At 38.4% G+C, this 23,634-nt stretch overlaps 3 protein-coding genes across 8 annotated transcripts in view; 1 reads left to right on the top strand and 2 right to left on the bottom strand.

Moving 5' to 3' along the window:
- EPB42 (erythrocyte membrane protein band 4.2) overlaps positions 1-5,154 on the top strand; it is a 28,472-nt gene extending 23,318 nt beyond the window's left edge. Inside the window, exons 12-13 of the mRNA XM_001364569.3 lie at positions 406-539; positions 2,202-5,154. Of these exons, the coding sequence (XP_001364606.1) occupies positions 406-539; positions 2,202-2,364 (297 nt within the window). The 3' untranslated portion in view covers positions 2,365-5,154. The remainder of the gene's footprint in view (positions 1-405; positions 540-2,201) is intronic.
- Positions 5,155-5,461: 307 nt separating this feature from the next.
- On the bottom strand, positions 5,462-14,904 carry CCNDBP1 (cyclin D1 binding protein 1). 4 transcript variants are annotated; one of them, XM_007472434.3, is made up of 12 exons: positions 14,669-14,904; positions 14,501-14,560; positions 14,026-14,105; positions 13,317-13,398; positions 12,928-13,024; positions 12,681-12,754; positions 9,851-9,927; positions 8,522-8,775; positions 7,346-7,450; positions 7,196-7,256; positions 6,096-6,142; positions 5,462-5,867 (listed from the first exon to the last, which is right to left on the bottom strand). In XM_007472434.3, the coding sequence occupies exons 1-12, from the start codon at positions 14,772-14,774 to the stop codon at positions 5,759-5,761; spliced, it is 1,152 nt and encodes a 383-aa protein (XP_007472496.1). In that variant the 5' UTR covers positions 14,775-14,904; the 3' UTR covers positions 5,462-5,758. The 4 variants fall into 4 exon arrangements, with proteins under 4 accessions (XP_007472496.1, XP_056666323.1, XP_001364539.2 ...); XM_056810345.1 differs by having other exon boundaries at positions 14,026-14,100; positions 14,669-14,829; XM_001364502.5 differs by lacking the exon at positions 7,346-7,450 and having other exon boundaries at positions 14,669-14,896.
- Positions 14,905-15,015: 111 nt separating this feature from the next.
- TMEM62 (transmembrane protein 62) overlaps positions 15,016-23,634 on the bottom strand; it is a 67,946-nt gene continuing 59,327 nt past the window's right edge. For all 3 annotated transcript variants that reach the window (XM_001364345.4, XM_007472432.3, XM_056810344.1), the window contains one exon: positions 15,016-15,851. In XM_001364345.4, coding sequence (XP_001364382.1) covers positions 15,519-15,851 — 333 coding nt within the window. In that variant the 3' untranslated portion in view covers positions 15,016-15,518. The remainder of the gene's footprint in view (positions 15,852-23,634) is intronic.

Raw genomic sequence — 23,634 nt, 5'->3', positions numbered from 1 at the left:
GAAAAAAAGAGAGGGAGGAAATCAAGAAGGAAGAAAATATGCTTCAATCTACTCTCTGAGTCCATCAGTTTTCTATCTGGAGGTAGATAGCAGAATAGGAAGGAAGCATGTTTCATCATGAATGCAGGTTTTCTTAAATTATATTCACAGGTTGCTGGCCCTATGCTGATTTCTTTTCTCCTTTCGTAGCCTTTAGACTTCAGCTCAGGCAGGCATGGGGGTTCAGATTGTGACCATGGTTGCTGAAGCTAGGAGGAGTTGTGGAGAATGAGGATATTATGTTGCTATGAGGAAGGAGTCCTTTTAATTCCTTCTGGTTCTTCACCTATAGTCACAATAAACATGTCCTCAGTATATTTCAAGCCTGCCCTTTGTGAGTATGATGGATTCTATCTCTCCCCACAGGTGCCAGAGATGGTAAAACTGTACAAACCAGTCGTGGCTTCCATCACTGTTCAAAATAAGATGGATTCTCCCATGGAAGATTGTGTGATCACAGTATTTGGAAGAGGACTCATTTACAGAGAGAAGAGCTATAGGTAAAGGGCTGCTAAAAAAGGGGTGATCATTCCCCTTTTCTCATGCAACAGAAATTTGGCTCAGCTAGTTAGAAACTGTCAAGGCTCCAAGATCAATGGAAGCTTTAGGGATGGAGACAACTCATGAGAACATAATCCAAATGTCTTTCAGTTATTCATTCATTTCTTCATTTTTTAAAATTTTAATTTATTTTTCTAAACCCTTACTCTGTAACTGTAAAACAGAAGGGCAAGGAACAAGTAATTAGGGTTAAGTAACTTGTCCAGGTTCACCTAGCTAGAAAGTGTCTGAGGCTGGATTTGAACTCAGGAACTCCCAGTTCCAGACTTGGTGCTCTATACATTGTGCAACCTTGCTGCCTCTACTCATTTATCTTTAAAAAATCCCATCTTCTGTCTAAGAACCAATACTGTATATTGAATCCAAGGCAATAAGGGGGTTAAGTGACTCACCCAGGGTCACACAGCTGGGAAGTATCTGAGGCCCTATTTGAACCCAGGACTTCCTATCTCTAGGTCTGGTTCTTAATCCACTGAGCCACCTAGTTTCCCCATTATTTATTTATTTATTTTTTAAACCCATACCTTCCGTCTTGGAGTCGATACTGTATATTGGCTCCAAGGCAGAAGAGTGGTTAAGGGCTAGGCAATGGGGGTCAAGTGACTTGCCCAGAGTCACACAGTTGGGAAGTATCTGAGGCCAAATTTGAACTTAGGACCTATTTATTTATTTTTAAAGACTGGGTCTCCCTATATCTCATTCAAGTTAGAAGTGCAAAACTATACCATTCATTGGACCAGAAGCTTTGACCTACTCTATTTCCATTCTAGGCAGGTTGACCCATCCTTAGGCAATGTTATGATGAACTAACTCATTTTACTTAACCTTCTCAGTCACTGAGATCATAGATCTTTACCTACATGCTGGGTCTTTTGTTTGCTCTTTTATTAGAAAGTAAATTAATTTAAAAAATTTTTTCCCATGGCGACAGGATTCTTGTCTCCCCTCTCCTCTTCCCTCCCCACTCCCGGAGTTGACGAGCCATTTCACTGGGTTATACATGTATTAATCACTCAAATCCTCTTTATTGGAAAGTAATCATGATGTTCATGGTCATAAGTTCATGACTTTGGACTTAGACGAGGCAATCTTTATTGCACCCAGATGCTGCCATCAGAGAGATGGGGCCACTGCTTCAGCATCCAGCTTGGTCCCAGTGGTGGGTGTCACAGGCTAGCACTGCTTACTGAGAACTGAAGTTGGACTTTAGTGAGTGAATATCACACTGTAGACTTTTTTGAAACCTTTACCTTCCTTCTTAGAATCAATACTGGGTATTGGTTCCAAGGCAGAAGAGCGGTAAGGGCTAGGCAATGGGGGTTAAGTGACTTGCCCAGGGTCACACAGCTGGGATAGTATTTCATTTGTTCATAGCAACCGTGAGAGGCAGATGCTGTTATTGGCCTTATTTTACAGTTAGGAAAGAAGCAGATAGAGAAGTTGATTTGCTTATAGAGTAAATATCTGAGGCTGTACTTGAACTCAGATCTTCCTAACTCTGAGTCTCTCCACAGCTCCACTGAGTTGACTAAGAAAAAATAGGACTAAGAATTATGGACTTCCTTTGTGTTTATTTTTTGTCATTGCTCTTATAAATTCAGATTAGGTTCTGTCTGGCCGGGAAATTTTCTCTACCACCAGATCCAGTTCACTCCAACCCACGTGGGGCTCCAAAGATTCATCGTGGAAGTGGATTGCAGCATGTTCCAGAACCTAATGGGTTACAAGAGTATTCACGTCGTGATGCCTGAATCTCTAGTTTGAATTTGCACAATGTGTCTGCCCACCTCTAGCTCTGCCCAGAAGGGTCTCCAAGGGACATCAGGCCCAGAAGGGAGAGCTAGAGACAAACACTGGGGGTGGGGAGGCACATTGCTTAGATTAAAATGTAATGTATCCCATTCTCTAATGTGTGGGTGTCATTTCAAGGTGGAAAGGAAGGTGTTGCTCTCAGCTCAAATCACTCCGAAGCCTCTAGTTAAAACAGAACTAGACCCAAAAGGAGTATGTACAGCACTTCTGCCTCCATGGACTACGGCAGCCTTGGAAATAAGGTATCTTCTTATATAATGATACCACTTTTTTATTTAGCCCCCTCTCCCCTTTTATTTTTATAACTTTAATTAATTTAGAATATTTTTTTTCTGTGCTTTCATGATTCATGTTCTCTCTCCCCTCCCACCCCCCACCCATAGCTGAGCATCCACTGAATTTTACGTGTAAATGATACCACTTAAAAAACATTTTTTTTTTTGCATGGCATTTTAGTTTTCAGAACAAATAATAAAATAATGAGATAATTTACATGCGGCAAGTAAGTGGCCCAATGGATAGAGTGCTGGGCCCAAAGACTCATCCTCCTGAGTTGCCATCTGGCCTCAGATACTCACTGGGTGACTTTGGAAAAGCCATTTCATCCTATTTGCCTCAGTTTCCTCAACTGTAAAATGAACTAGAGAAGAAAATGGTAAATCTCTCTAGCATCTTTGCCAAGAAAACCTCAAATGGGGTCATGAAGATTTAGATCTGACAGAAACAACTGAAGAAAAACAAAAGTAGCACCTGGTTTCAGGCCCTATGCTAAGTACCCATCACTAATATTATATCTCATTTGATTCTTGCAAAAACCCTGGGAGGAGAGAGACTAGAGGATGGGAGAGACTCAAATCTGTCCATTTTGCACATTCAGGAAAACAAATACATCATCGGGTATATTTTAAATTACTATCCCCAACTTAGATTTGGTGATAATTTAACCATCTTATTAATATTACCCCTAATTATTACCACAAATGACTCAAATCAACTCTTCTCATGCATATAAGTTGTACATAATGTAAGACCACAATTTACATTTTTAGTGTTTCATCCATGCTCTTATCATCCTCATTTTACAGATGGGGAAATGGACTCGGAGAGGTTGATTCCCCAAAGTCAGTTTGGCTCTCATAGTTGGAAGTCTGGTGTGTAGAACTAAGAAATGTAGAAATAACCAAATATGTAGGAGATGACCTATACGAGGTCATAAGGGGCCTGGAGTAATTAGAAACAGTTCCTCACCTTAGTTTGGCATTCAGACACTGAATCATTATTTCCTTTCTGAACAACTTTACCATTACCTAAACTTCTGGAGAATACTAAATAACCTTGTGAAGTTCTAAAAATAAAATGTGGGGCAGGTAGATGGCTCAGTGGCCAGAGAGTAAGGTCTAAGGATAGGTGTTGGGCTCAATTTTGACCTCAGGGACTTCCTGGGCAAGTCATTTAACCTCACTTGCCTAAACTTTACTGCGCATCCAACTCAGAAATGATACTTAGTTATTGATTCTGAGATGGAAAAACAGAAAGGGCTTCAACTCTTAGCTCAGGAAATGACTGGGTTTCTCATCCAAAGCCCAGACAAGCTAAGTTTGGAAAAGCTCATCTCCAGAAAACTGGTTATTGGGTCTTTTTTTTTTCTTTTTGGAAAGTGAGAGTACAGATTGGGGGAGGAACGGATGACAATGGATGAAGTACAGGGAGTATCTAGCTCTATATAAAAAAGCACAGAAGCATTGTCATCTGCATTAGCAATTGAAGCATACACACAGGAAATTCTAGACCTTTTGTGGTCCTGGCTACAGTAAAGAGTGGCTCAGCTTTTACTGATTAAAAAACACAAAATAAAGGACCCAAGTTCAATGCAACAAAACACCAGTGATTTGGGTAAAGATGTAAGGGAACATGTAGAGAGGACAAATATAAACTCCTTGGAAAGATTGCTTCATCTTTTTGTTCTATGTGCGTGGCCCACAGCAGGAGCTTAATAAATGAGAAATTGTAAATAAAGGCAGGACTTTAAGAGCTTAAAAACACACTAAGACTTTCAGGACACCCCACATATAGCACACACTTGCCAACGTTTCACATTTAACCATTTCCCCAAATCTGTTAAATTAAAATCAGATTGGTTTGTTGGATGAAAACTGACCAAGCACGGGGCCAAGGAAAGCCTTTCTAACCCATGAAAAATGCTACAGAAATATCACCCCATGTTTACCCCAATTTAAGAAAATTCAGTATGTGAAGATTCATATTTACAGAGAGGCTGGTAAGCCCCTCAAGTGCATTCCAAAGCATTTGGCTTCCTGACATTCAGTTTACATTCTTCTGGAGTGCTATGTATGGCAAAGGGAGTACAGGCTCTAACACTGAGCAAGAAAGGATTCAACTCTTGGCTCAGGAAATGACTCTGGGGCTCTCACCAAAAGACTGGACACGATAAATTTAGAAAAGCTCATCTAGAAAACTGGTTATCGGGGACAGCTGGGTGGCTCAGTGGATTGAGCCAGGCCTAGAGACAGGAGGTCCTGGGTTCAGATTTGACCTCAGATACTTCTTCTGACCATGGGTAAGTCCTTTAAACCCCCTTGCCCAGCCCTTATTGCTCTTCTGCCTTAAGATACAAAGTATGGATTCTAAATCAGATTCAAAAAAAAAAAAGAAAAATGGTTACTGGGTGTATTGGTTTTTTTGGTCTCTTTTTGAAGGGTTTGAGGGATTGGGAGAGGTACAGAAGGGTCATCATCTGAATAAATGAAATATATATAAACACAAGAAATCCTAGACCTTTTGTAATCCTGATTACAGTAAATAGTGGCTCTGCTTTTACTGATAAAACAAACAAAGGAACTGAGATCAAGATGATTCGGGTAAAGATGTGAATTAGGGCACACGCCCTGATTTTAAGTGACAAGAGGACAAATGTAAAAACTTCTTGGAAGGAGCCTTTCATCTTTTTGTTCTGTGTCTTCAAAAACATGTTGACTGACAGGCTCATAGGAGAATTGCCATCACAGACCACTGTCATCTCTGGGGGAGGTGGGGGGGAGAGACAATTTATTGTAAATAAAGAAAATACAGGACTAAGCTCTCCAGGAATTCAAGTAGCATAAATAAGAGGTCATAAAATCCTCTTTCATTTTTGCCCATGAAAAGCATCATGCTCACATGGTTTGTACACATTTCACAGTCTTGGTTACTCTATGGACTTTTTTGGACAAAGCCTTCCTTTTTAAGTGCAGTCTACAGCAATCTTGACCAGGAAGCTTGCTGACTCCATTATAACAGCTGACATCAGAGCCTAGTTGTGGCACCATGAGGGGAAGAGGAAGAAGGCTCAAAGTTCACCCTGGGTAAGGTTCTTGATTTTGTTCATGTTGTGATCAATGGCACTTGAGAGAAATTGGATCCAGTTTTCTTCTTCATGGGGACAAACATGACTTGCCCTGGAAAGTAAAGGGGATTGCAGGGATGGGGGAGAATTAAATCATAATCATTTCAAGAGACAGCCTAACCTCAAATAACCTTTACTAGAACACTGTTTGATCCTGGGGAAGCTGAGCACTAAACAGGCAATAATATGGTAGTTTCTACCTGTAGCCTAAGTCTATCATTATCTACTCATACACAGTGGCTGAAAGAAGATGGCTCTAAATACTAAGCTTCATACTTACTTTGTGATTTCAAGAACCTTCTTCAATACAGATGCAAGTTTTGCAGCCTGTAAATTAAAAGCAAATAATTCATTCTATTAGCAGAAAAGGGAAGCCGACTAAAGGCAGAGATATCAGTGACAAGGATTAGCCTCACCTAACCTCAAATTCCTCATTCTGGACAGCATGGAATACATGTACAGTTAAGAGAGGTGACTGGTATTCCCTCTAATTTTTCCATCAATGCACAACATTTTTACATGCACCAATAGCATAACATGAAATAAATATATACAGTATCAGTAAAAAGCAAATTCTATACATTTTTAAGTTACCAAAGATTTAGAAAAATATTGAGAAGGTACAAAGATGCTTAAAATAAAATGTTTAAAATTTTAATAAAAATTTAAAATAATTCAGCATTTATAAAATAATTTTGCAAACTTAAGGTAGGTGGTAATTTCACTTTTCTAATAGTGAAATTAGCAGGGAATAAGGAAACTCATTTCTTCTTTACAAATCTAGTAATACAAAGAACAGCTTTTAAAAGTCACAACTTAACTAGTCAAACCATTTATCAGAATTGTTACTCTTTGAAATACTTATTTCTGTCTAAGTAAAAATTTTATGAATAAATGCCAAAACAGCTGATGGTTAGGAATGTTCCTGAAGCAGCATGGAATTCAGACACTTTCCCTTCTCCTAGCTAGCCACTTGCCATATGTGCAAAAAAGACTTGGGAAAAGCCATGATTTTTTACAATGAAGAATTTGTTATCTCTGGCTTTGTTTTGGAAAATTATTTTTATAATTTTCTTTTTTTATTGTGAACTTAACAAACATTTACAAGCACAAATATTTTACCATACAAAGAACAAGAAAAAGACTGTAAGGAACTGGGACCTTCTGTTAAGTAATCTGGTTACTCCTCCCTCCCCCCATCAATAAATGGGTTTATGAAAAATAAAATTTCCATTTAACTTGTTACATATTTTTTGGGGAAGGAGCTACTGATATCTGCTAGAGTCATGAACAAATGCATTGCCCCTTTGAGAAAACCCTGCAGAGGACTAAATGCATATCAGCTGAGTCTCTGGCTGCTCCTCCAGCAGAAATACTTACATTGAGTCGCACAGCCATCCGATTCAAGGGTGGATACATGCTCAGAGCCAATTCATCCACACTAGAAGCAGAAAGGAAGAGGAGTCACTAACAGGAAAATGGAAGACATGGGAACAGGGCTCAAGGCGAAACTGGTGAACAAATACTCACAGTAAATAACAAATCGGGCTTAGATATTCAGGTCTCTTCCTTTCATCTCCTGCCTCTATTCCCTCCAGACATGAGAATCCTGACATAGTTTCCAGTAAGATACAACTAAACCCAACACATAGATTATACAAATAGTATGTGCCAGCACTCTATTTATGGAGCCATAAAAACTACTTTTGCATTGTAGACTGAAAGTGTTTACTCCAGTACAAAATGGGAGGATGATATCCCAAGCAGAGGTCAAGGTGAAAATGTTGTCACAAATCAAATTATATTCATTTATTCAACAAATATCTATTATAGACAGGTAGGGAAATGTGAGAAAACTGAGAGGATAAGGACAGCAAGTAGTTAATTCTGGAAATTGAGTGAGCCATAATGACTCTACAGGTGAAGACCAATCATTTGTAACTTTTGGGGGCAGATGAGGAGCTGCCCAAAACACACCGATGTTAAGTGTCTTGCAGAGGGCCAAAAACTAATATATGTCAGAGATGAGATATGGATTCAGTTCTCCATGACTCCAAGGCCAATATTCTATCCATGAAGCCACACTGCCTATTGGGGAGATGAGGACACACATGAAATGACTGTTATATAATCTAGAATGTGAAAAAGGAAGAGGATATTTAAACTTAATGCTACAGCAACATTTCTCAAATGAGTGTGGCTACAAAAGGCTCTCCTTAGTTACCATGAGGTGATAAAGAAATGTGAAATGATCAAGAAAAAAACCATTGTAGAGATTGCAATGAACTTATAAACGATGGCTTAGGGAGAACAGAATAACAAAAAGGGGGTTGGAGGAAATCAAAACAAAAGAGAGGGAAATTTAGCTAACTGAAACACTGTCACATATGATAAGTTTTTCTGACATATATAAGATTTGATATTTACTGTTTTTTGAGGAAAAATTACTAAGATTTCCTCAAGGCATACTGATTCACATTACAATAGAATGCCAAATTTCCTCAATTTAGTTCTGGGAAATGATATACTAAGGGAGTTCAGAGGAAGGAAAAGATATGGTTTTGGAAAGGGAGAGAAGAGACCCAAAGTTTCTTGGAAAGGTAGACATCTGAGTTGGCCAAGGCGGCAGAACTGAGGGGTAGAGTATTCTAGGGAATGGAAATAGCATAAGCTGAAAAGATTGATTATCTCAAGCTATAGACTTACCTAGGGCTAATCTCATTGGAAATGTCTACAATGTCATCTAGTTGAGCGATCTGATCTGCAACAACTGTCTTTCCGTGGGTTTCCACTGATGACCTGACCTTCTTGAGGCAAGCTTTTGAGGCCTTCATCAGTCCCACACATGGGGCTAAGAGCTGCTGGTCCTCTTCTGACCAATATGTGTCCCGATTACCCCGAGATCCCAATTCATCATCTTCCAAGATGTCACTATAAGGGTCTCCACTGTCTCCCTGTGCCTGGAAGACAATACTTGAAATATGGACACCTGATCATCATATTAAACTTTCAGAAAAGGAGGTATCTGATTCTCTTTAGTTCAGATCTGCCCTCATTATTGGGCCCAGTCATTATTGAAACAAAAAACAACCACCAAAAAAATGAATCTCCAAAATCACGGATTGCTTAAATGTTTAATATCTTAGCAAAGTAAGCAATTATTCTACTATTACTCTCACATAGTAAATGGTAGAGTGGAAAAAGTACTAGCTCTAAATCCTGGCTTTTCCATTCACTAAGATGAATCATTTAATCTTTCTAAGACTCGATTTCTTTATCTGTAAAGTGGGTATAGATATAAATGTTGTTGATCATTAGTGATCAACTCTTCATGATCCATCTAGAGTTTTCTTGGCACTCAAGTGCTTTTCAATTTCTTTCTCCAGTAGATTAAGGCAAACAGAGGTTAAGTGGCTTGCCCAAGTCACACAGTTACTGACTGTGCAGCCTACATTTGAACTTAGGTTTCCTGACTCCAGGTCCAGTTCTTTATCCACTGAGCCACTCAGGTACCTCCACAGTTATACTATTTATCTTTTAAAAAGCTAGTGTGTGTGGTATGTGTGTATGTATAGAGAGGGGGAAGGTTCAAGGTGGCTTGGTGTATTAAGAATCAAGACTAGAGATGGGAGGTCCTGGATTCACATCTGGCCCCGGGCAAGTCATTTAACTCCCACTGCCTAGCTCTTACCACTCTTCTGCCTAAGAACCAATACATTACATTGATTCTAAGATGGAAGGTAAGGATTTTTAAAATAAATAAAAATTGTTTAAAAAGCTATTGTGAGGATCAAATGAGATAATATCAAGTACTATACAAATATAAGCCTGTTATTATTAATAATTAGTGATAAGGGAATTAGGTCACAAATTAAGCAAATAGTGGAACACAGGATAACACAGACCAAGATTACAAATGAGATTAAGATAAATTCAATAAGTTTTTAGGGAACAGTCTCACTTTAGAATTGCCATGCATCTATTAACTATGAAGTTGTGTTCTAAGGACTTAGAATGATTGCAGACTGTCCTTACCTGCTCCATTTCCTCAAGTGCATCCTTCACTACTCTCAGATATGAAGCCAGCATCAAAAGGGCTGCTGCTTTGTTATCTAGAAGCAGAATGAGAGAAACCTGAATTAGAGAAACAACTCAACAAATTCCCTATTATCTTATTAAGAAGAACCAAAGATAATGTCTCCATCTATAGCAGCATTAAGGAGAATTAATGTTTCAGTAATTATTTCTATCAATGACACCATCATTCACCCAGGTCCTTTGTTTGAAAACCTGGTGCCATCTTTGACTCTTATTCCTCTCTGACTTCTTATCAGGTACCAAGTAAAATGGATTCTGCCTTAGTAATATATATCACATCTTTCTCCTAATCTCTATTCCTACCTTAAACACTCTACTTGTTCAGTCATTTATTTGTCTGACTTTTTGTAACCCTATATGGGGTTTTCTTAGCAAAGATAATGCAATGGCTTGCCATTTCCTTCTCCAATGGATTAAGGCAAATGGAATTTTAAGCGACTTGCCCAGGTTCACACAGCTAGTAAATATGTAAAGCTGGATTTGAACTTCTTGATTCAGGCCCAGAGCTCTATCCAGTGAGCCAACTAGCTAATCATTCTAGTACTGGCCCTCAGTACTATCTGCCCAGATTACTGAAATAAACTAATTAACAGATCGTCCCATCAGCATGTTCTTTTCATCTTTCATACTGTTGCTAATATCTTTCTTATGCCTCAATCTGGCCAAGTCATTTTCTGATTGAAAATCTTCAGTGGCTCACTAATGCATACTGAATAAATGTCAAATTCTTTGACCTGGCATTTAAGGACTTATACCATTTGGCCATGTCCTTCCTTTTCCTGTCTTTCATAATATCCCTCTGCACATACTCTCAACTCAGCCAAAATGAATTCCTTGCTATCTGTCCCTCTTTCACCCTCATGCTTCTCCTCTTTTTCTCCTATTATTCGAGGCTGACGAAGTGGGGAATACCTTCCCTTCCTTCCTTTGCCTATAATTTCCTGTCCATTCTTTTTAAAAAATTTATTTTTCAATTACATGTAGAAACAAATTCTGACAATTGTTTTCTGGCATTTTAAGATTCAGATTTTCTTTCTCCCTCCTTTCCCCATCACCCTGAGGCCATAAATAATCTGATATATGTTTATACTGATGTTTTCATGCAATACATATTTTTGTATACTGTCCATTATTTAAAGCCCAACTCAAATGCCTCCTTCTCTGGGAAGTTTCCCCCAATCTCCCAGCCCCCTTCACTTTTTTGTACCTTTCATGTATTTATCATATTACTCAGTTATATATGTATGGATGTCATAGGTATGTCTTACCTTCTATCTTAGAATTAAAGTATCTGAATCTAGATTTGAGCCCAAGAAACCTCTCATCTTCAGGCCTGGCTCTTTATTCACTGAGCCATCTAGCTGCATCTTTATATCCTCATCCCCACCTCCTGCACCAAGTAGACCTACATAGTAGGCATTTAACAAAAGATTTTAAAATTTGGATGTGGGAAAATTGGGACACTGATGCATTGTTGGAGGAGTTGTGAACCAATCCAACCATTCTGGAGAGCAATTTGGAACTACACTCAAAGGGCAATAAAATTGAGCACACCTTTTGATCTTGTAATACCACTACTGGGTCTGTAGCCCAAAGAGATCATAAAAAAGGGGAAAAGAACCTACTTGTACAAAAATATTTATAGCAACTTTTTTTTGTGGTGGTGAAGGATTGGAAATTGAGGAGATGTCCATCAAATGAGGAATGGTTAAACCAACTATGGTACATACTGGTGATGGAATACTAATGAGCTATAAGAAATGATAAGCAAAAGCCAGGCCTAGAGACAAGAGGTCAAGAGTTCACATTTGACCTCAGATACTTCCCAGCTATGAAACCCTGGGCAAGTCACTTAATCCCCACTGCCTAGCCCTTACCGATCTTCCAATATACAGGATTGATTCTAAGATGGAAGGTATGGGCCTTAAAAAAAAAAAAATTTTTAATGACAAGATTCAGAAAAAGCTGGAAATATCTGCAGAAACTGATACAGAACAAAATAAGCAGAAATGGGGGGGGGGGGGGAGAACACTATATACAATAACAGTAATACCATACAATGATCAACTGTGAAAACTCTCAGCAGCGCAATGATCTGGTACAATCCTGAAAGACTTATGACAGGAAATGCTATTCACCTCCAGAGAGGGAACTGTTGGAGTTGCCTCCCATATCAGTGTATTATGGTTTTATTTGGGGTTTTTAGTTATGTATGAGTGTGCTCTTACAACAATGACCCATAATGATGGGTCATTGATATGATAATAAAAGTAAGATAAAAGATTTTAAAATTTGAATGTAATACTCTTTCTACTGATATATATATATATCTTTTTTGATATCAAAATATAGTAAGCCCTTATTCATCCCAAGAAGAAATGAAACAATTAAATCACTGCCCATTTGGAAATGACCTATTTTAGCTCAGAGATCTTATCAGAAACACCTGGTTTTATCTAATGACTCTCTTTCAGCAGTGTTATACCCCAAATACTCAACAAATATTTAATTCCCTAATGGAATTTGAATAGGAGCGAGAAGGTTCTCTAGGGCAATGAGAAAGGAAATAATAACTGAGAAGACAGTTAAACCAAATTTCCTTTTTCTAACTTTTAGCAGTGTTGGTTAATTCTTTAATAAACATGTTACTTGTCAAATCTAAGTTATATCACAAATGCTACATTATGGAAGTGATATGTGGAAAATACCAATTCCCTCTCATATAGATGAATACAATCAACACCATAGCACCCACTACCTCACTTACCTTTTGGTAGGTGAGACACCTGGTCACAAGTTTCCCAGATACTGCCAGTTGATATGAGATACTCATGTGATATGCTAAAGAGCAAAAATAATGAGAATATCAACAACTCAAGTCTTTATCTTTTAAAAACCATCCTTCCTACCTGTCCCAATATGATGCCCAAAATGAACCAGACTCACGCGGGGTTTTCCCTCCTCCACAAGTCATTATGAGTCCCACCAAGTGACAACCAGAACCAGTTCATTACCATTGAGGTCGAGCTCTAACAATCACCTCTGCAAGCTGAGCCATTCCTTCCACTACGTCCACAATAGTATCTCGAACCATTTTTCGTAATGTGATTCCTGCAACCAAAGCCAAGCATTAAACATCTTAAGAGGTCTTTCAGGGAGAAACCATTTTCCTCTACCTACCTGAGTCTACACACTGCAGAATACTAGGGAGTACCTATGCTTCACACATGTCCTGCCTTGTTCTTTCTACTGCTCACCTATCTCCATTAATTTGGTATTTTTCTGTGACTAGAGAGGTGGTAGTATTCTGCCAAAGGAGATATGGCATAAGAATCTTGCTAGAGCAATTCCTCTCTCATTCAAAAATTATAATTTGAGTATTTGAGTGTGCAAAGCAGGTTACCTTGGTCTTTAGGAAGCCAATAGTATGCAGAAACCTCTGCCAAGACAGCATTCTGGATACTTTCACAGAGTTTCCTGCAGTCCTACAAAAAACATAAGTCCATTCCAAAATGAAAAAAGATATCAGAATGATCTAATGAAGAGCAACTGCCCTATAAGAGCTGAGGTTCATGCATCAACTTCTATCAAGTATTTATTTTAAGAACTTTGCCTTCCATCTTGGAATCAATACTGTGTATTGGTTCCAAGGCAGAAGAGGGATAAGGGCTAAGAATGGGAGTTAAATGACTTGACCAGGTTCACACAGCTAGGAAGTGTCTGAGGCCAGTTTTGAAACTAGGACCTCCATCTCTTGGCCTGGCTCTCAATCCACTAAGCCACCCAGCTTCCCCCTATCAAGCATTTATTGATCATCTATCATATACTATTCAGAGTTTGGTTATTAGACACCTAAAAACCCCTCAGTCAACAAAATATTTATTGTATGGAAGAGAAAGTGTTATATATATATATATACATATACCTATATATACGTATACATATACATACACATACTTATAACTCAGAAATGAAAGGAAGAAAACCTCAAGGCTCTGCTGTTTGGGGTTTTGGGGAAAGAAACTGAAAATAATGCAATGCAAATGAGGATATATGAGAAAGCAGAGACTAAGTGGACAGCACCAGTACAATCCAAGACAAAACAAACCCACCTCTGAGGAAGGCAGGGGAGGTCTCGCGAAGGCCAGGCTCAGCTTCGTTGCTTCTTGAGACACTGCCAGGGCCCTCTGCCCTAGGGAAAGGAAAGAGTCGATGGGGTGGGAGGTGGGGGTAAAGGGGGTAGTTCGGATAAAACAGCAGCTGTTGCAGATAAGGATGCAGATGTTGGGGCTGTGGCCAGTCGATAATCCCCAAAGCACCCTATCCTACTGTTAGTCTATGCACATTTCTCATTCCTTCAAATGCCCCTACCAAAGCAGACGGTCCGCCGCAGGACAGCTAAGGTCCCTCCTCATGGCACCTGAGAGAGGGAAGCTGGCTCAGTTTCCCCGTCTGTCAGGGTGTCAGTCTCACCGAGGGGGGAGCGGGGACCAGCGAGGGGGTCTTCCGGCTTCTACGAGGTAGCCTGGTGTTAAGAGGGGAAGCGGGTCCACTCAAAGACAGGGGGGAGGGGTGAGACTCACTCACCGAGCTTGTCCCAAAATCTGTGCGCATCGAATGCCTCTGTGGTTTCCCGAGCCTCGCCATCTGCGGGGAGGACAGGCCGGGCCGTAAGAGAGGAAGGAAAGGAAGCGACTCACGGCCCCGGTTCCCTCCCGCCGCAGCCCCGGCCCTGGCCCAGGCCCAGGTTCTCACCCCGCACCCGCGGCAGTAAGGCGCGCAGTGCCCCGATGAGCCTACGCAGCTGTGCCACGGGCTCCACCGGGCTCGGTCCCGCAGCACCACGATCCACCGCGTCCATGTCCCAAGGACCAGCCGCCTCTCAGACGGCGCTCCGGGAGAATATCTTCAACTTCCGGAAGCTAAGCTCTGAACCTCAACTTCCGGCGGATCTCCGCCGCCTGCTTCCGGCAACAGACTGATGAGCTGGCTTAGCAGCGAGTGGAGGGCGGATCCTCGTGATCAGACTGCGGGGCGTATCTCCCCTTAGCCTCCGCCCTTCCCTCCCGCCCCCACGACGGAGACACTGAGCAAGCCCGCGGAACTATTTATCCATTTATTTGATTAGAGTGAAACAATTCCATCGCTGGAGGCAGAGACGCTAGAAAACCTGAAATTCAATTAAACCATCTACAACCCAAGTGTGGCGGGTCCCAGGGCGGGCGGGCAGGACCGACAGGGTTGACTCGTTGCTAGTTTGGGGCGCCTCAGGGTCCAATGCCACATTTCCTGTGGGCCTCCAATCCGAGGGTGCCCTAATACGGCGGGATTTTCATTCCATAAAGTTCAGTTCATCCTTTGGCTTCCATGGGGAAAAAACAGCAAAAAGCAGCAATCACAGCATTAATTAAGGGCCGGTTTTGGAGGTTCATTCGAAGAGAATCAGCATGTGGCCCACCAGCAGCAGTCAAGTCTCTCCTTAAGCAGCAGGGCCAGATAGCCTTCTCACCTGCTTCTGGGCGCATAGCCACTGGACTGGCCTCCCTGGAGGCCATCTGGGCCTCCAGGCATCTGCGGGTTCAAGCTCTGCCCCACAGCAAGATGTTCATTGCCTCAAGCTACTCTGATAGTTTCTGAGTTCCATTATGAAACCTCTGATATCACTGGGGCTCAGGATCCAGGCCCAATGAACAATAATCGGGGCTAAAAGAGCAAACCAGGCATACATGGGAGAGAAGAGAAGGGCCACAGTACCATTGGTCCACTTTAGCAAAGCACAGTTAAAAAGTTGACATAAATACAACAGCAGCATGAGGATATGGACAGGTAGAAACTTGCAGCATCTTCCGTGGAGATGAGAGGAAAAGACGTAACCTTGGCACCGCAGCAACAAAGTCCAACACAAATAGGCCAAAAGGGGTAAATTAAAAAGCAGCATCTAGAAAAGGAAACAGAAGAATTAATCAGCACGTGGCTAATTGCTGATAAGGGTGGAATCTAGCCCATACATGTCTACCCCAATGCCAACTCTATATGTAACACCTATCTACAAGAATTTTCTTTGAGAATGGAATGCTCTCACCTTTCCCTGGCTTCTGTCCTTGTTCTGCCAATAACTAGCCATATACCTTGTGCAAACCACTATCGTTCACTGAGTCTGAGTTTCTTCAACAGCAAAAAGGGAATATTCCTAATTCTGCTTACTTCTCATGGTTGCTGATTTATAAGAAAATCTAGGAGAGTGCTTTGTAAACTAGAAAATTCTTTCAAACAAAAAGTTTTATTTTCATCACCATATATTTTGTGAATCATCTGAAATCACACCAAGGCAACCAAACAAACATGATTTCCATTCATCCAACAATATTTATTCTAACAAGCAGTGAGGAATATATATTAGAATGGAGAGAACTTAAGTGCCTGCTATGTGCAAGGAAGGCCCTGTCCCAGGTTAGGCACTGAATACAAAGACAAAATTCCTGCTCTCATGGAGTTTGCATTCAACTGAGGAGGAGACCTTGTTTGGAGGGAGCTAATGAGAAGTACTTTGAAGGCTGGCAAGGAATTGTACAAGGTAGAAGTGAAGAGGGAGGCCATATGGCCCCCAATAGTGTTACCCAGAGTAAGGAAGGCCTAGATTTAAATCCTACCTCTGATGTTTACCAGCTTGGGCCCTGAGCAAACCACTTAATCTCTCACCTCCAGTTTTCTCATTTGTAAAATGGGGATAGTAACAGTACTCCCCTGCCCCTCCCCCAACCCCAGGGTTATTATGAAGGCCAAATAAAATCATAGATGCAATGTATAATAAAAATGTTAGCTATTATCAAGTTATACAAAGTATAAGATAGAATGTTATACACAAAAGAAAGCTAAAAGGCCAGTTTGACTGGCAACAGGAAATGATTATGGTGAGTAATACAAATTAAAACTTAAGAGGTGTAGAGATTGGGTTACAGAAGGAAGAGGTCAGGGTGGGACAGGAAGATAAAGAGACTACTGCTTTCACTAGTCCAAAAGGTAATGAGGGTAGATAGAGACTGTATGATAGAAAGAAGTAGATGCATTCAGTAAGATTTAGCAACTGATTGTATATATGAGCAGAGAAAGAAAGGTCAAGGATGACTCCAAGGCTGAGAACCTCTAAACTCATTTTGATGGTGTCATTTAATGAAATAATTCTTTAACAAGTACAAATATAAGTTAATTTCTTTATATAGTTCGCATATCTACACATCTATCTTTAGACAGCAGTTGTGACTTAAATATGTGATTTTGTCATATTTCTTTTCAGTCTCTCAGTACCCCAAGTCACATTTAGGGTAACAGTTGTACATCCAACTATTTTTATTCTCTCTTTCACTCATGTGTGGTGGATGAGTTTAGGCAAGAAAAAAAGGAAGTTTAGAAAGGAAGAATAGGAAAAGAGTTCTCAGCTTTCTAGATTTTTTTTTTGGATAATCTTTATGTGGTACATGGTGTCTGTTCCAGCAACCTTCATAAGCATTTATCCTTAGGGTTCAAATATCTAATGGATTCTATAGTCTAAGAGTCCCTAGATCACCTTTTCATGTTCAAAATCCCCTATAAAGAAAATACAGAAAAAGGGAAGATAAAATGGAACTGAAGAACCGGTGATTTTGTATCTGTGGTGAATGTTTTTCTCCCTGGCGTGTATTTATCTTTAAATGCTTTCTTTATAAATGCATAACTCCTTTAATAGTGCTTCTAGATGGAAGTCAAACTGAATATATGAAAAGCCAATTAATGGTCTCAGAGAACAGATAACAAAATATACCTCCCTCTGTAGAGAAGCAGGGGGACTACAAGAGAAGATTATTAAAAAAATGGAAAATTTGCTTATAATATCAGATGTAGACACTACACTGGGTTTGGGTTTTTGTATTTTGTTATTTTGGGGGTTTTTTGCTTAACTATTTTCCCTTGCTATAAGGGAGTTGTGTTCTGTGGTTGTGTGGTAAAGTACATCCAGGAATTTTAAGGGTGTAAAAAAAAAGGTATTACAAAGTTGTTATTTTAAAATAATAGAAAAAATAATTCTACATCATAGATAGATGCTTTATAAATGTTGCAGGGTTTTAGCACAATATAGCCCACAGATAACTATAACTCTAAAGTAACTTATACCCCAAAGACTTCAAAGTAAAATTTAATTTTTGTAATTATTTCTGAATTCAAACATATCCAAAAATTATGTTTCTTAGCCATTTATCCATAGGAGAAAAAAAAAAGTACTGAACATAAAGTAACTGGTTTTCAATGGTAGAACTAGAGCTAGATAAAGAAGCAATTTAGAGGTGATTAAGCAGAACTAGTGGAGAGAAAGCTCTGCCTAGACTCAGAGGATCTGGGACCAAATCCTTTCACAGACAATTAAAAGTTATGTGATGCTGGGCAAATCATTTAACCCTTTGTCTGCCTCAGTTTACTCAACTATAAAATGGGCATTATAATAGCACAGAGTTGTTGTTATAACCTCACAGGGTTGTTGTGAAGATCATAACAATTTGTCGCTTGCCCCAGCACTGATGCTAAACACACACACACACACACACACACACACACACACACACCAGGAAGAATCTCCACACACTGAATGTTTAAATTGTCAGTAATACAGAAAGGTTGAAGACTTGTTTACAGAAAATTTCTCTTCAAGAACTCTAATGTTTTTTGGGCTCTTTGTAAATCCAAAATCTGACATGTTTTGAGGTTACCATATATGTGTAACTGCCAAACTTTGCTTGCTTTTGCGAATGTTATTGTGTTGGATAAGCAATATTTATATTAAAGAATATCTGCTCTCTGCAATATCATAACATCCATAATTTGGGGGCACATCTAGCAAAACTCAAAACATAACCTTTGAGAAACACTGGATTACAACAACATAAATAGAATCAATAACAAAAAAGAAATTGAACACTATGTAATTATAATGACCAAGCATGAAGGAATGAGAAAATATACTTCTCTTCCTTCTCTACAAAAGTGGGAGGACTAAAGTATAGAATATGACATATTTTGTCAGACTCAGCTGGTATGTCAGTTAGTTTTGTCAAACTAATTATTTTCCTTTTACTCATTTTTTTTTGTTCCTGAGTAGAGCTACTAGCTTGGCTGATAGAAATGAAGATGATAAAAACAAAAGATGTCAATAAACATTTAAAAACTTTTAAAAGAAAACTTTAGGTATCTACACAAAAATTGACCAGGTATTAGGATATAAAAGCTTTACAACCAAATGCAGGCAGGCAGAAATAATAAATGTATCCATATCTGATCATAATACAATAAAATTATGATCACTAAGGGTCCATGGAAAGACAAATACAAAATTAATTGAAAACTAAATAATCTAATTCTAAAAATGATGTGGATCAAAGAACAAATGATAGATACAATAATTTAATTAAGGAGAATGACAATGAGGAAACAATATATCAAAAATCTATAGGATACAGCCAAAACAGGACACAGAAGAAAATTTACATCTCTAAACATTTATTTCAATAAAACAGAGGAAAAGTAGATCAATGAATTGGGCATGCAACTAAAAAAACTAGAAAAAGAACAAATTGAAATTCCTCAATTAAAGACAGAATTGGAAATCCTAAAAATCAAAGGAGAAATTAATGAAATTGAAAGAGATCCACTGAGCTAATAAATAAGACTAAGGGTTGGTTTGGGGGGAGGGGACACCAATAAAGTTGATAAGAGTATTGATTAATTCGATTAAAAGAAGAAAAACAAATAGCCAATATCAAAAATTAAAAGGGTGAATTCACTACTAATGTGAAGATTAAATTAAATCTCTACCCTGATTATGAAAATGAAATTAACTCCCCAGCCCATTTTTAAGATTTAATCACCAGAAGTGTAAACACCTCATTTACATTTGAATGGGGGAAGGTCTGTGACCTAGGAGTGCAATAATGGGTGATGAATCAGAATCAAACTGATTGCCCCCTGGGCAGCCCTAAAGCAAAGCTTCAACAGTAATTGGTAGATGTAAAAATTGGAGGAAGGCACAGGAAGTGATGCAAAAGAAAGCATCTTTAAAAGGGAGTTACAACTTATTGTGGGGGAGAATTGTCTGAGATCTTCAAAGAGAACTTTGGACTTCTTCTGGAGTTCTGGTTTCAAGTTGGAGGCTGTTGAAGAATCTGCTGACTGGATGTGAGACCCTGGACTTGGTGAGACTTTTCTTAAATCTCTCTCTTTGGACTGATACGTGGTGAGTGAAAATAACTGACTCCTTTCCTAGATTTTCTAAAGAGACTAGCCTCAGGAGAGCCCTATCTTCTTGAGATAGGCTCCCTGTATTTGCAGGTCCTCAGCTAAAAGCTGAGGCCTCTCTGGCTAAGGACTAAACTCCTCTGCCTGGATTGAGCCAGGGGTTAGAGCAAAATACTTAGAGCTTAGACTAGATATCCTACCCTATCCTCTCTCTGATTTCCTGATTCACTCTTTCTATATTTTGTTAATAAATTATAAATAAATCTTCTTGGAATTTCATAAAATTCCTGGCAACCCTATTCTTGAATAATCCAGTCCAACCTTTTATTAAAAAAAAAAAACTTTTCTCCCCCTTACAATGAAGAGACAATTAAGGCCATCACTAGTAGCTATTTTGCCCAGTTATATGGCAATAAATGACAATTTAAGTGAAATGAATGAATATTTACAAAAATATAAATTGCCTAAATTAATGAAAGAGTTTGAAATAGAATACTTAAATAATTCCATCTCTGCAAAAGAAATTAAACAAGCCATCAATGAACTCCCTAAGAAAAAATCCCCAGGAACAGATGGATTTACTAGTAGATTCTATCAAATATTTAAAGAACAATTAATCCTAATACTATATAAACTCTTTGGGAAAATATGCAAAGAAGAAATCCTACCAAATTCTTTTTGACACACAAATATGCTGCTGATACCTCAGCCAGGAAGAGCAAAAACAGAGAAAGAAAATTATGCGCCAATTTCATTAATTAATATAGATGCAAAATTTTTAAATAAAATAGACTAGCAAAGAGACCATAGCACTATATCACAAGGATCTATATAACTAACCATATCACTAGTCAAACTAACAGAAATCACATGATTACCTCAATAGATATAGAAAAAGCCTTTAACTTACTATACACATGCCTATTAAAACCACTGGAAAACATAGGAATAAATGAGCGATTTCTTTAAATGACAAATAGTATCTACTTAAAACTATCAGCAAGTATCATCTGCAATGGGGATAAGTTTGACGTCTTCCCAATCAGATCAGGGGTGAAGCAAGGATACCAACTATCACCACTACTATTTAAAATTGTACTAGATAGGCTAGCTTTAGCAACAAGAGAAGAAAAAGAAATTGAAGGAATTAAAGTAGGCAAAGAGAAAACTAAATGATCACTCTGCAGATATGATGACATACTTAGAGAATCCTAGAGAATAAGTTAAAAGACTAGTTGAAATAATAACCTTAACAGAGTTGTTGCAGGATACAAAATAAACCCACATAAATCATCAACATTTCTATATGTTACCAATAAAGTTCAGCAACAAGAGATAGAAAGAGAAATCCCATTTAGAGTAACTTTAGACAGTATAAGATACCTGGGAATCTACTTGCCAAGACAAAACAGAAATGATCTGAACACAATAACAAAACTTTTCACACAAAGTTAGATCTAAACAATTGGGAAAATATTCATTGATTGTGGGTAGGCTGAACTAATATAATAAAAATGACAATTCTACTTAATTTACTTATTCAGTGCCATATCAATCAAGCCAAATAATTATTTTATAGAATTAGAAAAAGTATTAGCAAAATTGATCATGAAGAACAAAAAGGTCAAGATTATCAAGGGAATTAATGAAAAAAAATGTCAAGGAAGGCCATAGTACCAGATCTCAAACTGTCCTCTAAAGCAGTAATCATCAAAACAGTCTGAAATAGTGGATCAATGGAATAGATTAGATACACAATATACAGGAGTAAGTGACTTTAGCAACCTGTTTGGGTTTGATAAACCCAAAGATCCCAACTTTGGGGATAAGGATTTAACATTTAACAAAAACTGCTGGAAAAACTGGAAAATAGTATGGCAGAAACTAGGTATAGACCAATATTTCACACCCTATACCAAGATAAGGTAAAATGGGAATATGATTTTGATATAAAGAGTGAAACTATAAGTAAATTTGGGGAACACAGAAAAGGGAAGAATTTATAATCTAACAAGAGATAGAGAACATTACAAGATGTAAAATGAATAATTTTTATTATATTAAATCTAAAAGCTTTTGTATAAACAAAGCCAATGTAACCCGGATTAGAAGGGAAACAACAAACTGGGGAAAACATTTTATAACAGATTTCTCTGATAAAGGTCTAATTTCTCAACTCTATAGAGAACTAAATCAAATGTATAAGAATACAAGCCATTCCCCAACTGACAAATGGTCAAAGGATATGAACAAGAAATTTTCAGATAAAGAAATCAAAGCTATCAATAATCCTATGAAAAAAAATGTTTGAAATCACTCTTAATTTGAAGAATGCAAATTAAAACAACTCTGAGGTACCACCTCACACCTATCAGATTGACCAATATGACAGTAAAGGGAAGTGATAAATGTTGGAGGGAATGTGCATCACTGATGGGGTTGTGAACTGATCCAACCATTCTGGAGGGCAATTTGGAACTATGCCCAAAGGGCATTAAATTGAGTCTATCCTTTGATCCAGCAATACCACTTTGGGGTCTATATTCCAAAGAGATCATAAAAAAGGGGAAAGGACCTACTTGTACAAAAATATTTAGAGCAACTCTTTGTAGTAGCAAAGAATTGGAAATTAAGGGGGTGTTCATAAATTGGGGAATGGCTGAACAAATTGTGGTACATGTTGGTGATGGAATACTATTGTGCCATAAGAAATGATAAGTAAGATAATTTCAGAAAAGGCTAGAAAGATCTACAGGAATTGATGCAGAGCAAAATAAGCAGAACCAGTGTATTAGATTATTCACTTAGAAAAATGAATAATAGGGAAATATGTTTAGCATAATAATCCATGTAGAACTCAGATTGAATTGCTTGTCAGCTCCAGGAGGGGGAAGGGAGGAAGAGAGAGAGACAATATGGATCATATAACTTCAGAAAACTCATGTGGACATTTGTTATTAAAAATTTCAAAAAAATTTAATGAAATAAGCAGGAGGAGAACATTGTATACAGTAATATCAATGTTGTATGTATGATGATGAAAATTGAAGGACATATGATGGGGAATGCTATCCACCTCCAGAGAAAGAACTGTTGGATCAGATATGGATCAAAGCATACTATCTTTCACATCAGCTTATTTATGGTTTTATTTTGGGGTTTTAGATTTGTATGAATGTGCTCTTATAACAATGACCAGTCTGGAAGTGTGTTTTGTATGAAAATACATGTATAGCCCAGATCAAATTGCTTAGCATCTCTGAGTAGAGGAGGGAAGCAAGGGAGGGAGCCAGTCTGGATCTTATAATTTTGGAAAATGTATGTTGATAATTATTTTTACATGTAATTAGAAAATAAAATATCTTTGAATGAATAAAAAAACTTGAAATAACTTCTGTATGTCAACTATTATGACCATAATTTCACTTGCTTATCTAAAATTAAACTGAGAAAGAGGGCAC

Source organism: Monodelphis domestica, chromosome 1, assembly GCF_027887165.1.
Source record: "Monodelphis domestica isolate mMonDom1 chromosome 1, mMonDom1.pri, whole genome shotgun sequence".
NCBI lineage: Eukaryota > Metazoa > Chordata > Mammalia > Didelphimorphia > Didelphidae > Monodelphis > Monodelphis domestica.
The sequence above is the reverse complement of the archived record's forward strand: the minus strand, read 5'-3'. Positions and strand labels throughout refer to the sequence as shown.

Bases quoted from the DNA above. Each gene is read 5' to 3' on its own strand.
- CCNDBP1 (XM_007472434.3), bottom strand. From the start codon at position 14,774: ATGGACGCGGTGGATCGTGGTGCTGCGGGACCGAGCCCGGTGGAGCCC. The intron at 13,399-14,025 runs GTGGGTTTGTTT...TGTTTTTTGTAG, and splicing joins CTCCCCTGCCTTCCTCAGAG to GACTGCAGGAAACTCTGTGA. The intron at 7,451-8,521 runs GTAAGTCTATAG...TGTTGGGTTTAG, and splicing joins TCCAATGAGATTAGCCCTAG to TTGTATCTTACTGGAAACTA.